This window comes from Numida meleagris, chromosome 5, assembly GCF_002078875.1.
Source record: "Numida meleagris isolate 19003 breed g44 Domestic line chromosome 5, NumMel1.0, whole genome shotgun sequence".
Lineage (NCBI taxonomy): Eukaryota > Metazoa > Chordata > Aves > Galliformes > Numididae > Numida > Numida meleagris.
The window spans coordinates 60,981,900-60,997,475 of NC_034413.1; the positions used below are offsets into that span (position 1 = coordinate 60,981,900).

General features: G+C 43.9%; 1 protein-coding gene across 5 annotated transcripts in view; it reads right to left on the reverse strand.

The window, feature by feature from the left end:
- SEMA5B (semaphorin 5B) overlaps positions 1-15,576 on the reverse strand; it is a 254,626-nt gene that overhangs the window by 101,739 nt on the left and 137,311 nt on the right. For all 5 annotated transcript variants that reach the window (XM_021398000.1, XM_021397999.1, XM_021398002.1 and 2 more), the window contains exons 5-6: positions 15,320-15,419; positions 459-504 (exon numbers count right to left, since the gene is read on the reverse strand). In XM_021398000.1, the coding sequence (XP_021253675.1) occupies positions 459-504; positions 15,320-15,419 (146 nt within the window). The remainder of the gene's footprint in view (positions 1-458; positions 505-15,319; positions 15,420-15,576) is intronic.

The window sequence follows — 15,576 nt, forward strand, 5'->3', positions numbered from 1 at the left end:
ACATTCGGCAAAACACAGCTTCTCAGCAGTCCATGTTCATGAGAGCCAACAAAGGCTAAAAATGGGGATGGACAAGAATAGAAAAAGCTCTTCCTGTGTTGTTAACATCTCCTCTAATGAAAGCCAAGGATTTCTATTGATTGTTCTGTTTACGCCTGTATCAGTTACACCACATGCTTTGTTCCTTTAAGATGCCATATTTTTGGCACATCCCGTTGCCACCCAAACACTCAAGAATGAAGAGCAGGGACTGCTGTCCAAATGGGCAAGCGTAGAAAAGCCCTTCCCCCCGCATTATTGTCGGAGTGGAAATACGCATTATGTTCTCACTTTGTCTTCTCCCTGCTCCACCACTCTGGGCAAATTTACACTCCACAGCCTTCAAAAAATGCACATCAAATACTACAGGAAGTTCATTAGTAAGTCAAATAAAAGAAGAGAGTAAAAAACGGACATACCTGAATAAGAGAAACGTTGTGTAGACTAAGTCTGAAGAGGTAGTTCCTGCGTGAACAAGAAGAAAAAAATACAAATCATTATGATGCCAAAAGAAGGAAGGGAAAAGTTATAAAATGAAGCCATAGTTTTTAGTTATCCATTTCTATGGATGAGATGAGTTAGTTCTTGTTGGATTCCTCTACACAGAAAGTGAAAAATACATATACGCCCCTTGTTCATCTGTGTCCCAGTAAGTCTTGTAGCAAAGCTCTGAGCAGGTCTGGAATAAAATACTCAAAATCTTGTAATGGAGGCCCATGTTGAAATCCCAGTGACACAGGGATTGTTTCCACACCCTCGGAATGCTTTGGTTGAAGCCTATATGGGCCGCGTTCATGGCTTTTTCTGCATACTGAGAAAACTGGGGTTGGACAGAAGCCAGCTGTAGGGCTGACTCAGTAGGGCTGACTCTTGCAGTGCATTCCCCCCAAACCCATCCTTGTAAATGAACTTTGTAGAAAAGGAGGAGAAGAGGAAAGATGTTTCTCAGCAGCATCTCTCTGCACAGAAAACCAGCAGGGAAATCAAGGCAGTGACTACAGTAACTCCCAATCTGCCTGTCATCACACGTCTAAAGGCAAAGCAAGGGAATTCCTGACAGAAGTCACTGTAGTGTGAGATATCACACATCAGCTGAGCTCCTGAAGCCCTCCCTCTGTGTGTTCATATCCATCACAAATAGGAGGGAACACACATTCACATAAACATCTACAGAAGAGGCTTAGTTAATAGGTTTTACTTCACATTTTTGCTTGGTAAGACAATGCAGTTACCAGCAATCACCTGGTATATATTAAGCCATATGGCCTTGATTGTGTGCTTGAGGCTGTTGGCCACAGCGAAGTTCATATTTTTGGATTACATCTGTCGGGGTGCGTGATGACATTGATCCTTTTCCAACATCCCTGTCACCACAAACTCCCAGAGAAGACATATTTATATTATACCAGGTGAACTATGTTTTTAAAAGTGGCTTTATTTAAACAATAGAAAGTACATCTTTGATGGTAGAGCTTCACCCACTTTAGAAGCTCTCATCTACGGGCATTCCCTCACATACTAGAAATGCAAGTTTCAGTCTTGTACCAGAGAATTCAAAGCTCCTATAGCGATGAAATGGTCCTAAGGACTCTACTGAAGAGCCTTGTTTAGAGTGTAGTCAGCAGCACACTCTGCCCAAGTAAAGAAAATTATTCAAACTTCCACACAAAAGAAATTCATAGGGGGTCACAATGACCACCAAAAGGCTTGAGCAATTTTTCCTTCTCCTGTTACCTCTCTCTTCTTATAGAGCTGCCTGTATTTCTTTTTCCTATAATTAAATAAAAGGATCTCAAACACTGCAAACTGTCCATAAAGAAGGGTGGGAACAAGGACGATGGGAGACTTTGGAAGTGAAACTTTTGATGCCAGAGCTTCAGACAGTGCAGCTCTGATTTGCACCATCTCTGTCCTACTCTATAATGGGACTGTTTCCCCAGAGAAGAATGAAATCTATTAGCAATATCTGAATAAAACTTATCAGTAATTACCAAGCCTTCTGTAAGTATGCAGAGAAACATACACACAAATTCCATCTTCTCTCCTAGTCCTATCACCTGAGACTTCTTTCATATTCTGAAATCTTACTCTGTCTCTAAGGACTGCACACTTTCCCAGTTAAATTTGTTATTAACTCTTTAGCATCAGCTACAGATTTAAATAATATGTCCTGCAAGTACACATATCAGGCCAGAGGCACCAAGCTGACATACAGTTAAAAGTCTTAAAATGAAGGAAAATTCTCATCCAGCAGCTGATCTGACTTGACTCACTCAGAGAAGCAAATGCTCACCAAAATATTAATGCACTTCCAGAACATGACTTGTCATGGAATAAGCCTTCACCTGGAGAAATTAAGCATGTCACTGGCCTCTAGTGTTACAACACCCTAAGGAGAAAGTCCTCATAACCAGGGACTTGAAGTTGCTACCCTGTTGTTAAGCATGCTATTTAAATGCATTGATTTTAGAAGACTTACATAGCAGATTCCAGCTCTCTGTTTCAGTCTAGTAAAATGCTGGACAGTTTGACTGAGTAATAAATTTTAATATTAGGTGGGTTTTTTTTTTCCCCCCAATAGCACTGCACAGCAAATTCAACCCAAATCTACTTAATGGAAGAGACAGAGCTAAAGGACACCTTTTTTCTTGCACTCAGCCAAAAGAGATACAGATAGGAATTAGTATCCATTTAGGTAAAGCCAATCTCTGTCCTCCCCATAACTGCTAAGTAGCACCTGAACAAATCATTAGTGCTGCGATCACTCAGGTGGCTGAGATGTAAACCAGGCAGGAGCACAGTACTAATGTGAGTAGCACAATGAGCTTCCAAAAGCTTCACAATAACCTCAACTCTCTAAGTCTGACCTTGTGGCTTTCTTACAGAAAGGAGGGTTTCCCTTAATTTTCCATCAGTTTGCTTTACCTGGTGTCTGAAGAGCCACTGGCAGTTTCTTTTTGTTTGTTTGATCCTTTTCACATCTCATCAGCACCAATGTGAACACAATTAGGCAGACCAGGCTACCAAAGACATCAGCTGATCTGCCCAGCTAGAAACAACTAAACCTTAATTAACAAAACATTATTTTAACCCTACTCATTCTGTAAAGCTATACCTTGAGTTAAAAGCCAAGGGAAAGATTTGTTGAATAAGACAGTACCATTTTCATGAATTGCATTCTAACTGCAATTTCAGTCCAAGAATGAACGAGGTCTCTGAATGACAGGCATGGTTTATTGTACCTAGAATTGCCCCATTTATGCCTTTTTTTCTGCTCATATTTGAAGTTATGTCTGTTAAAAACCTTGCTGAACTATAATTTAAAGCAGCTGGAAAAGTAGGATTAAGAAATATACGACAACACTGAGATCTCTGCATGAATAGATGGGTTGCTTTCTTGGTCTTTTTTTTTTTTTTTAATTCTCCCATTTTGTCTTGTAAGTAAATGTTGACTAACTGCTTTCTCTCTTAAATTAAGCCCTCCTGAACTAGGCCACAAGAGCAATTGCTTGGTGCAACCAGCTATTCTAATAATGCTCCTTCTCCCATATAAAAAGCCATTGCAAAAACTCGGAGAGATAGGACAACCCTTTTACGCACTTTCTATCCTAAGATCTTGCACTTTCACTCCATGGTATTACAACAAAAGCTCTCTTTCATCCCTGACTTGGCTGCACTTTAGCCACTTTTGCTCTTCAGAGCAAGAGACTATGCTCTTCTACATATTTTGGGATAAATGATATTATACGCATTACAAGGTGCCTCAAACTGTTAATTACTTTTACTACTAACTTTATTACTCACAACTACTCATAACGTCAGTGCATTTCTGAAAATGCCCATGTTAATCAGTAATACCCTGAAGTCTCAGACAAGACTGAGGTTTTACTGCCTCACACAAAGAGGTTGATGGTGGCACCTCTGGCTATGAAGTCACAGCAGAAGCCAAATGAAACGCCATCAGGATGGCTCTTCTGTCACTCCTTAGTATCAGCCCCCAGCTCAGGTATATGAAGTTAGCTAATGTAAAGATCCTCCTAATCTATACGACCCAGCCTTGAAGAATTTGCCACCTGAACATATACAGAAAAGTTAAAAAAAGAGGCATAATTTCCTTTACACTTAAAGCACAGCGGAAGCAGCTCAGCCAACACCACATAGCATACCTGCAGCTCAAGCAGGAGCTGATCTCCTGGTCTACTAGTCTGTGCCTGACTCGGTAGAATAACTTGCCCCCAAGCTGGGGCACAGAATTTATGCCTGCACTGAGGTACCATTTACACTCATGGAAACTGGGAGCAAAATTAAGTGTTTTACTTTCTGAGCAGAGCTTTCTATGCTGGTCTGCCTACGGATAGAGCCAAGCTGCAGTATAATTCCTGTAGAGGAAAGTATTTGTTAATTGGCTTCCTAACTTGTATTTGGCTGCCTTGTTAACATGATTAAGCGCTCATAGTGCCTGGTACCACAAAGTATAAGTACCAGAACAGCCAGAGAGCAGCTGAGATGTATTTTAAGAAAGGGTAGAAGAATATATCCACTTAAATCCACTTGCCATGACATTCCCAAGTCGAAGTGCTTATTAAGTGTTTATGTCATATAGGCAAGGCACCTTGGATGAACTTTGTAACATCGTGCCTGTTCCCTTGTTCACTCATCCTATGGGCTAGAAACAATTTTCAGTAAAGAAAATGGACTTTGTGTACAATGTCACTGAGCAACAAAGCTGCAAGACAAACCAGGCTTCTCCAGTGGGAAGCTGCACAACAGGAGTACAGGTTGAGTAAAAGTTGAGACCCTTCCTCTAAGGAGTTGTGAATCTGTAAGAGTTGTAACATGTTTCAGATACAAGCTATGAATGGCCTTGTTTCCAGCTCTGAGAAGAGCCCTCTTTTCAAGCACTTCATCCGCCTGTTTCAAAGAAGCTTCTTTCTAATTAAAAGCAAGCGTGCTTTTCAGTTCTACTGTGGGAGATTAGGAGGAACTTCTCCAGAGCCCATGGACTGAGCAGGTGTAAATGAAAGGTCACTCTAGCTCCTGATGGCTATTTTTTATTAAAATGAGCAAGTTTTGTTCACGTTTCCCACCTCTCCCCCTCCACACACTCAAGGTAAGATAACCCTTCCATGCTTCAGAACATCCCCAGCTAGCAGCTTGGTAGGCATAAGACCCCTAATGTCAGCCACACCAGGACCTCTTGGCACTTTGATGTGCACACAAGATTCCAACAATACACTGCCTTAACTCAGCTAGTCTGAGCCACCAAAAGGTACATGCACCCACTTGCACATTGCACTTTACAGCAGATGTGAGGAGCTTTCACCTCCCTCCTCACAGGGCAGGCTATCTCAAGCCCCCTCTTTGTACACACATGTGCTAGTAGAAACAAAGCCAATAGCAGCTGATAATGTTTGATCAGGTTAAAAAATATATTTAGGGTAAGCTGAAGATGACTATGTGAAGAGTTGTTCTTGCCTTTTGGGGCTATTAGTGCACAAAACAGGCACCCAGCACAGCCCAGGTAGGATACTGGAGACTTCAAGTACACTTGAGGTGCTCTGGGAAGTTTTTCCCTGCCCTCATGCTGCAATTAGGTGCCACGTCTGCAAGAGGGACTTACAACTGTCACAGCATAGATAATAAGAAAGGTAATTAACAGAGCAGGGTCCTTCGGGTGATGCTAAACAAGACACGGAATTATGCATGTGATAAATCTCGTGCTCAGTCCCAGCACCGCTAGAAGCCATGTTCTGGGGCTGGGCCTTGGGCAAGGAGCCAGCAGCTCATGTCAGCTCTTCCTATCTTTGCTCCTGGAGGCCTTAGATATACTTTGTACTTCCACAGTGCATGGCGAACACAGCTTAGTCATGCTTCACGACTCCCCAGGAGCAGGTTAGTTTCATTGCCCCCCTACATTAATGAAGAGAATGAGCCAGAGAAAGGTTAAATGCCCTTCTCCAAAGCACACAGCAAGGCAGCGATAGAATTGAGAGCAGACCCTGGGGCTCTAGGCTACCAAATCTCATGCTAGATTAACGCACAGTGCCTCCACGCAGGCCCAGCTGTGGCTGAACTTTTCAGATGGTTATCCACATCTCTGAGCCAGCCAACCATTCCAAGAAACTCTGCTCCTGAAAGATGATGCCAGCCTTTGCTCTCAGAAGGAGTTAATTACATGCCTGCTCTGGAGCACGATGGGATGATCCCTTCACAAATGCTCCTCCAGTGATTCATTTGAAAGGCCTGGCATACACCTGCTTGAGAAAAGGTGGTGAGCCAGCAACTCCCTTACAGGCTAGATTCCTATTCACCAGTGATTTCATTTCTATTGAAGAAAAACTTGTCTGTTATATCATTCTTTCTTAAAAATCAATAAATGTTCAACGGAGAACCATACTAAATGGCACACAGTAATATGATGCAGTTGGTGTATGAGCAAGTGCTTTTCCCAAAGTAGCATTTTTCTGTGATAAATCTAGCCAGAGCTAGAGCAGCATTCTCTTAAAAAAGGCTCCTTATACAAGCAGCATATCATTCTAAGCAGCTTCCAAATTAAGCCAGGGTCCCAGACACCGCTTCTGGACTGTCACTGGAGTTAATCTCTCCAACCATCACATTTTATACCACCTCAAGTCTCTCTTGACATGCGACTGTCAGTTCTCCTGTGTCTCCCTCGTCCAGCTGGCAGAGTCACAGAGCACTGACAGCACCTTCTGATGGCTTCGAGCTGCACGGGGACCTTTCATCTCCTATTTGCCCATCACTTTAGTTGTGTTTTCCTAAGCCAAACTGTGAAATTCCTCTTCTTCTGCTGCACTGAATATCGCTGAATGTTCCCTGTGGCCCCCCACCTGCCGTCTTGGGCTAACAAACCCGCTCAGCTCTGTCGTGCTTTCCTCAAACTCAGGATGAATTCAACAAAACTTGAATGGAAACATAGATAGAGTTGACTGGTGAGATTAAGTTATTGCCAACCAGTCCTTTCTCAGGACTTCCCAGGAGAAGAGGAAGCTCAGGGGAGACGTTATGGCTCCCTACATCTCCCTGAAAGGAAGTTGTAGTGAGGTGGGGGTTGGTATCTTCTCCCGGGTAACAGCAATAGGATGAGAAGTGATGGCATCAGGGGAGATTCAGGTTGGATATTAGGAAAAATTTCTTCTCCAAAAGAGTGATGAGGCACTGGCACAGGCTGCCCAGGGAGGTGGTGGAGTCACTGTCCCTGGAGGCGTTCAAAAAATGTTTAGAGGCTGTACTAAGGGACATGGTTTAGTGGGGAAATATCGGTGGTAGGTGGACAGTTGGAATGGATGATCTTAGAGGTCTTTTCCAACCTTACTAATTCTATGATTCTATCCTACAATTCTCCTTGCTGTTTTTTATGCCTTTGTAGTGGCACTGAGCAGTAAGCTTCAGCATCTAAGCATCTGGATATAAAGCAAAATGCAAGTCACTGTGGTAAGCCCTGCCATATTAAACTGACAGATCACCTTAATCAGAACAAAAGACAATGTTTTCAGCAATGCCAAAAGAAAATGCTCTGCAGTCTCAACTTGTGATGCTGTAAAATACAGTAGGTCCAAGCTCATAAGACTTTTGCCAAAATATCCTGACCTTATGCTTGCTCGCATCGCGCTCTCTCAAATACAATATTGCAAATTAAGTATTCTCAATGTGTTAGTAAAGCAAGTGGGTCTTTCATGGGTGTCTGCTTTTGTGATAGGCTAACACCAATTTTCCTTTTATCTGTAATACAAGATATTTTTCACATCAGGCCTGCAGTTTGGTGAGTTCGTGTCCAGACACAAATGGTAGGGCCTTGCAGGTTATTTGAAGGACCATCGCCCCTTCTCCAGGTACGCACCCAGGGCAAAGCTGTGTCTTTGCTCTCTTGCAGCTGCAACTTATTCTGTGCATTAGCCAGCCCCAGCTACCTGACAGTGCTGCAGTGCAGTGTTTTATTTGTTGTATTTGTTTGGAATAAATTCAAGTTCACATTCTGTTCTCCACAAAAGTACAAAAATTTTAGCTAAGAAAAAAAGTTACATTTTAAACAAAATTTGGACCAGGTTACAAATTTCCCAGAATCCCATGAAGTACAAAAATTCTCCTTCCATCCTTTTTCTGTCTACACCTTTTCCCTCTTTCCCAAGGGGTAAGCCAGGGTCAGCACATCTTTGGGGTGTAGCAAATTCAGACTCTGCTTGCAGACCAGCAGAGGATAGTAAATCCCATAGGAGTCACAAATCCCAGAGGGGCTTCAGCCCTCTACACTGACTCAAGGGCTGAGCTGGCACAATATCAGAGAAGAAAATCTCCCTCTGACTATCCCAGGCTTAAACAGAGAGGTTAAAACCTGCACTTTAGGTCACTTTTTTGTTCCCTGTGTCAAGAAACTGTGCACCCCCAATTATGGATTTAACTAGCTGTAATGTCTAATCACAGGCTTCTCACCTTCACCGTATTCTTTCTCACAGAGGTCAGGCAATTTCTTTAAGAAACATCAATGTTCCTTTGGAAGTTTTTGTTATTTTCAGAGATTGATTCTCCCTTTTTTTCTCACGCCACTCTGTTACCCGCCTCCCTCCACCCCCGGACACAAGGATGCAGCTTTTTGTCTGATTGGAAGAATCACAGTGAGAAAGGATAGTATTTGTTGGTTTTTTTTAAGTTTTTTCACAGCAGCCCTTTCAGCCACCCTGCTATAATCTGGATATAATCAAAAACATTATCATGCTCTTTGCTTGCTCACGTCCTCATTAATACCTCAACTGGCAAGGTAATTTCTCAGCCAAATGTGACTCAGAAAGGGGTAAAGCTGGCGCAAGACAGTGTGACACTAATGTGAGCCATCAACATGGCAGTAAGTCATCTCAGCCACTTCATCTCAGAGAAGCATTCAGTCAAACTGCAGCCAGTGAAGAATGGCACGTCACACATGGTGGGCAACAGGACAAGGCTGGATTCTATTTAACTTCTGGTTTTGCTCATGTGATTGTGGCCTGTGTTAACTTGTTTGCGAGTTATTCTCTTCACACTGTAGGAGACTTGACTTCTTCAGCTGAGCTGAGGTCACACTGTCCCCATACAGGTGTGCAGAACTCAGAGACTTCCATGAGCATTGTGAAAGACTTATGCTTTCTCTGGGGACGCCAGGCTGAGGACAAGTGCCAGGTACTTGCTACTACCAGGCAGAAACACAACAGCACAGAGATCAAATTCCACCTTTACCACAGATTCTTTGTGAGTCCATAAGAAAACTCTGGCCATGTCCATGCTAGCCAAGTAAAATAGTGCAGAGACCTTTGACGTTGCGCAGACTTTGGCCGATACCTTCAAAAAGCACAGTCTTTCTGCAATAGTTGTGCTAGGTGCAGCAATGCACACCTTTCAGATTTACTACAAACCCACGTCTCAATATTGCAAGATCCTGATCATTTGGCAATGGAAAGTGCTGTTGATAAAATCTAGACCTGATATTGATTCTCTAAAACCTCAGACCCACTCTGCCTCAACGTTTGACGCTGAACTTCCTCGTTTGCAGAATGCTTTTTGCCCAAGCAGCACCATCTGCCAAGACTTGTTCTCTTCAAGAGTCAGTGGCAGCCCAGATCTGGACAGGATTGACGGTGCCCAAGGGTAAGAGTGATATTTTCTGAGCAACACAGGTTTTGAGGGTTTTACTGCAGTGCTCTTGAGCTTTCTGCCAAGCAGGCAGGAAGGAGCCTGTGTTCAGCCAGAAATCCGCATGAAACCTGGTGTCTGATGGACTAATCTATCATATACCAGAGAGTTTCAATAAACTAAGGATGCAAAACCTGCTGGTTGGGGATCTAAGATTATATTTACAATTTGCCATATTTCTGCAAGCTGCAACTCAAAGCAACTCTTTTGGGACATCAGTCCCTCTCTTCAGTCTTCAGCTCCTAAGTCTGTGTGATGCAGAGAAGCTTTTGTGCTCATGAAGTCAGGAGCAAGAACTGCCAGGAAGGGGTGCACCCAGGCTTTGCTCCCCCTAAGGCAGCCTGCTCAAACACAGAAGTGATCCTTCCATGCCCTGCATCCCAGAGGAAAATCTTTTGACCTCATCTGTAACAAGCTTCTTAAGTTCACATAGCACCTTCTCTGCTCCCCAGACTATCCCCGTCTGCTTTCTTGCTACTATCTACTTGACATTACCAGGCATATTCAGTTCAGCTCTAAATCAAGTACAGAAATCACCCTCTGACAAATCATCTGGAACTGCACCATGAGCAGTTTGGTAGCTCTACTTCCAGTGCAGAAAGGTCTGGCAGCCCAGAATGATGTGCACTTTACCTGCCAGTTCTGAGTCCCCTGATGCAGCGTTTGCTCGCTACCCTCTACCTCCAGGCTCTTCTTGGTGATGGCCATTTGTGACAAGGGCCCCTGTGCTTCAGTTTACTGTGCAACTGCCATGAGAGATGATCTTTTCCCATTCCCTGGTGGAGCTGACAGCCCTCTTGGCAGGCAGAACTGTGTGGACTTCTGATCACGATGCTTTCTGGCTGGATTTCTACAGCAACATCTCCACCCGCTGCAAATGGCCGCCTCTCATTGCCATGCCTCTCACCCCCACAGCCCCAGCGGGCTGTTGCCCCGAGCTGACACCCCCGCAGCTTCCTTCTGGGAGAAGTCAAATGTTCCCTTCAGGGTTTCCCAACCACTCTCTGTGCAGCCATTTGTTTGGGCACTGTCCTCCTGTTGTCCAAGCTGTTTCCCTTCAGCTCGCTGTCGTGCCAGATTGTCACACAGTGTCTCAACCATCCTCCTTTAAACCTTTTGTGTTCTCCTCGCCAGGGAGTTCTTGTGAAGAATGGCTTTTTGGCTTGACTCCAAGCAGGGTCTTTCATATCCACATCTGGTTATTGGCTCCTATCTCTGCCCAGCCAGTAACAAGCCTCGGGTTAGGACACCCTGCCTACACCACAGGTGAGAGAGCAGAGCACTGCTTGGGCACTGGCACAGGCTGCCCAGGGAGGTGGTGGAGTCTCTGTCCCTGGAGGTACTCAAGAACCATAGAGATGTGGTACTTAGGGACAAGGTTTAGTGGGCAATATTGGTGGTAGGTGCATGGTTGGACTGGATGATCTTAGAGGTCTTTTCCAGCCTGAATAGTTCTACAATTCTCTAAAACCCAGGTGAAGTCATGGCTGTGGAGTCCCTGCCTCTGCTATGGACATGGCAGAGAAGAACACGGGGAAAAAGGAAAAGGGAGTGGGCTGGAGCATGTGAGCTCTGGCATCCTGCAGGATTGGGATGAAGGCTTCCTCCTGACCCACCGCCATCACCTCCAGCATCCCCACCACCACAGGCACATCAGTGCAGGCAGAGGGGCCAGAGCCATCTGGCTGCCCAGGCAGGTTGTTACTCTCTATGCCTACTGACAGCATCTAGATCTGACCTTGTGATACAGTATAGAGATACCCTCGGTTCAAACAGTTGCATCTTTTAAGTTCTCACTTTTTTATCACAGGTCTCTCTTACTTGCCCATCGAGTTAGGAAATTCAGCTGATCTCCTTTGTTAAAACCATTTTTTATATTGCAGCTCATTCAGGCTGTTCTTCCCAGTCCATTCACCAGCTGTAGTGCTGACAAAAGAGCAGTGTCCCAGTCTCCCAGCCTTTGTTCTGGTACCGGAATAATCTCTTCTGTGCCTCTTCTGCCGTGGCAGCAATATACAACTTGTGTCTATAATTCAAAACTATAGCTCATTACGTGACACTAATCTGAGAGAAACTGCCACCCATTTCCTCACCATTAATCTCTGATTTCAGATGTTTAGGTAGAGCAAGTAGACCTTCAGTTAATAAAAGCAAACTGCTTGCTAGAAATGCTGTATAGCCGAGTTAAATTTGAAATCTAATAATGGGAAAAAGATTGAAAGTAAAGACAATAAGCATTCCTGATTGTGCTATTAGAGAGGAATGGAAGTTTCTACATAGTCAAGGCCGCAATCAGTTTCCATTTCAGCTCCTTTATTGGCTTTGACTTGGAAGGTCTCTCAGGTCTGAAAAATTCAAGGCTTATTCCTGATGAAAAGAAGAAAGTGTTCTGCAAAAAAAAAAAGCAGGACAATTGGACAAAGTGGCATTGCAGATAGCTCGCACAGAAAAAGCAGGATTCAAGCTCCAAAAACCATCAGGTTTTTCAGTGAGGGGCAGGGAGGAGTGAGGGGAAGGATTTATGTGTCTTGTTTTTTGAGCTGTTCAGTTCATATTTTTAAGTTTTTTCTCAGTAATAATGAGGTCTAGAAAATTGTTTTTCCTCTCATTAAAATAGGTTCAAATAGTAATCACATGAGCTCAAGAGCTGAAAAAAAAAGCAGCAAATATTTCAAAACAGTCACTCATTCACAGAAGAAAAAGAGTACATTAAAATACTAGCGCTGTGTTTTAAACAAAAACAAAACACGAGTCAAAATGAAGGTTATGAATTTTTGAAACGCACGTTTTTATATTTAATGAAATGTGGCTCCTAATACGGGCAGTGTGAGATTTACAGCGTTCTAAACCATTCATATCCTCACTTGCAAGTGTTTGGATTTTACAAATGATGTGACAAGTAAATACGTTGCTTAGGAACCACAGTGGGCTTTTGAAACCAATTCTTTTGTTTCTGGGATTTTGACTTGGCAGGTGCCTGGTGCAGTGGAGTTATCAGACTCCTCTGGTTAGAGCTCAGACAGCACCACTCACTCGGGGAGGGCTCTCAGATAAGGATAAAGCTTAAAAATCTGAGGCTCGTGTTATTGCAGCTTCCTGTCTGCACAGTGTGCCCTCAATACCTCTTACAGTTTTGGTCACGCTGTGTCCAATTCCTGAAACCAAAACCCTGGCGAGCCCCGGGATCTTCTTTCTTCTAGGAAGCATTTTCCGCGAGGCTTTGAACCACAGGATGAACTAAGTGAAGAGATGATGTGGTGAGGTCATACAGCTTTTAAATAGAGACAGAAAGAACTGGTCTGAAATAATTTATAATGCTATCATCTAAGAGAATGATGTTAACCAGGAAATTGAGAAGTGGGAGTACTTATAAACTCTACCCTGATCCCAAACTCCTTCCACAACCCCAGAATAGCTGGTGTTACTACTTATATGATCTGCAGCAGCACATTTAAACATGGTTAACATTTAAATTTAGGTTTCATAAATTACACCCTGTAGAGATGGATAGAGACAGCTCCTATCTCTTTGAGGTATTGTTTCATTTGCAAATTCAGGCAGATGGTGCACGAGCAACTAATGACTGAAAAAAATCACCCCTAAAAATAGTCCAGAACAAGGTGGGGATTTATCAGGGAGGGAACAGAAAAACCATGACTTCTCATTCCTGTTTCTCCGGCACAGCTCCGGGAGCTCCACTGACCCCGAGGACCCACCGTGCTGTGCAGAACAAAGACCCTATCTGCATCCCACATCTGCGCACCTCATGCCCCATGTAGAGTGGGAATGAGATGGTGAGGAGGGAAAGGGATCAGGGCTCCTCACCTTCCTCACACCACGGCTGTATCCAGCCCAAAAAAGCACCCTGGGAAACTGCATCTCTAAGGGGGGCTATAAGAAAAGGGACAGGCTCTTTAGCACCGTCTGTTGTGATAGGACAAGGGGAAATGGTTTCAAACTAAAAGAGGGGAGGTTTATAGTAGATATAAGGAAGAAGATGTTTACAATAAGGGTGGTGAGGCACAGGTTGCTCGGAGAGGTGGTGGATGCCCTGTTCCTGGAGACACCCAAGGCCAGGCTGCACAGGGCTCTGAGCACCTGATGGAGCTGTAGGGGTCCCTGCTCATTGCATGGGAGTTGGGCCAGGTGGCCTTTATGAGTCCCTTCCAACTCAAATGACTCTATGATTCCATGATTAACTCTATCAAGAATTGATCAACAGAACCACGTGGCTCCACCAAAATTTTCAGTCTCCTAGTCAGGCTTGGTCGCACTTTGTGAAAACTGACTTCTCCAAGCAAATTCTATAAATACTTGTCACTGCTTCTGCCTGAAGTAATACGTTGCACTATATTGTACTTGCAGCAGGAAGCCAAATTTACTGTCATTCTCCTGTTTATAATGATGCTGTAGCCTCGCGTCTAGCCACACTCATACAAACCCTTGTGGAGACAGAGCCTCCCTCCAGGCTGTGTGCCAAGGGTTTAGCAGGGGTGAGGCATGTCAGCGACAGCAATGGGACACCTGCTGTCCTGCCGAATGATGTAAACCATGCATCCCTCAAAGCGATGAGCCTGTGTTTGTACAACGCCTGGCAGCAGGCACTGGTCATGGCTGTCCCCAAAGCAACACCGTTCCACCAACACACCTTGCTCCTTTGGCTTGTTCCAGCCCCGCTCACCTCCCTGCTCACTGCTGCTGGGCTGACAGCAGTCTCTGCCTCTGTATTCTCCCATAGCACAGCCTGCCACCACAATGCTATCTGCTTCTAAGCACTATACTGCTGGTGGGGGCTGATTTGTTGTTAGATCATGCTTAGTCCTTTCTTTTGAGGCTGTCTTATCTGTTTATTATGCAATAAAAAATAGTTGCTGTGGGGGCTCATGATTCAGCCGCTCCTGACGTATATTATTTCACTGAACCATAGTTCTTTTTCCCCGGTACAAATGCAGCTCTAAATTTGTTAGAGCTTGCCTATGCTAGTACCGTGTTTGTGTTTCTACGCTTCTCTTATAGCATCCTAAATAAAGATAATGTTTAAAAATAAAAGGAAATATATGCTAATTATATACAATGGGCCAGAACAACAGCGCTGCACCAAAATGCATTAGGTGGGGATTTGGCTACGTCAGCAAGATGAAGCAAACAGGTTGTGGAGTGAATTCTAAAAGACAAGAAAGCTATCGTATATGCTGCCAAAGTCTCACTACAGCTTATGCAAAGGTGTGTAGATGAACCTAGTAGAGATAGAGAGTCTGCCCATGGCAAACACACCAAAAAAGCCAAATTCCCTGCTGGCAGAGTGATAGTGAAGACTAATTCACTACAACTCTCCTAACATTAATGATACTAAGGGAGAAGCCAGCATTCTGCTTCATTAACCAGTCATTTTGATTGCATCTTTCTCTTTTTTAATTCTAGTCATTTTCTCTTCTTTGCAATTATATTAGGAGACTAAATCCCTCTATATAAATTACAGCTTTCTCTTTGAAGGGGGAGACTGGCCACATAAGCTGGAAACACACTCACCTCCGAAGCTAGAACCCAAAAGGAAAGAGCTTGAGCAGAAACCCTGGTCTAATTAAAAGATTCTCTTTACCTTGCTCCCACAATGAGCTGGTTCCTGTTGGCATCCAGGGCGAGCTGAGAAAAATCATGCACACCTGGATAGGTGAAATTGGACACCCAGGGCTTCAGATCTGCAAGGAAAAGGAGAAAGCAGAACACAATAAGGCTGCTCTAGAAGCAGTGAGTTCACCCAGACAACTACTAATGGATTTCCTATCGAGTTATCTCTCAAGGGAAGGCTAATTAATAATCTATTTAAAGGGTTGCTATTTATTCTGATTCTCAACA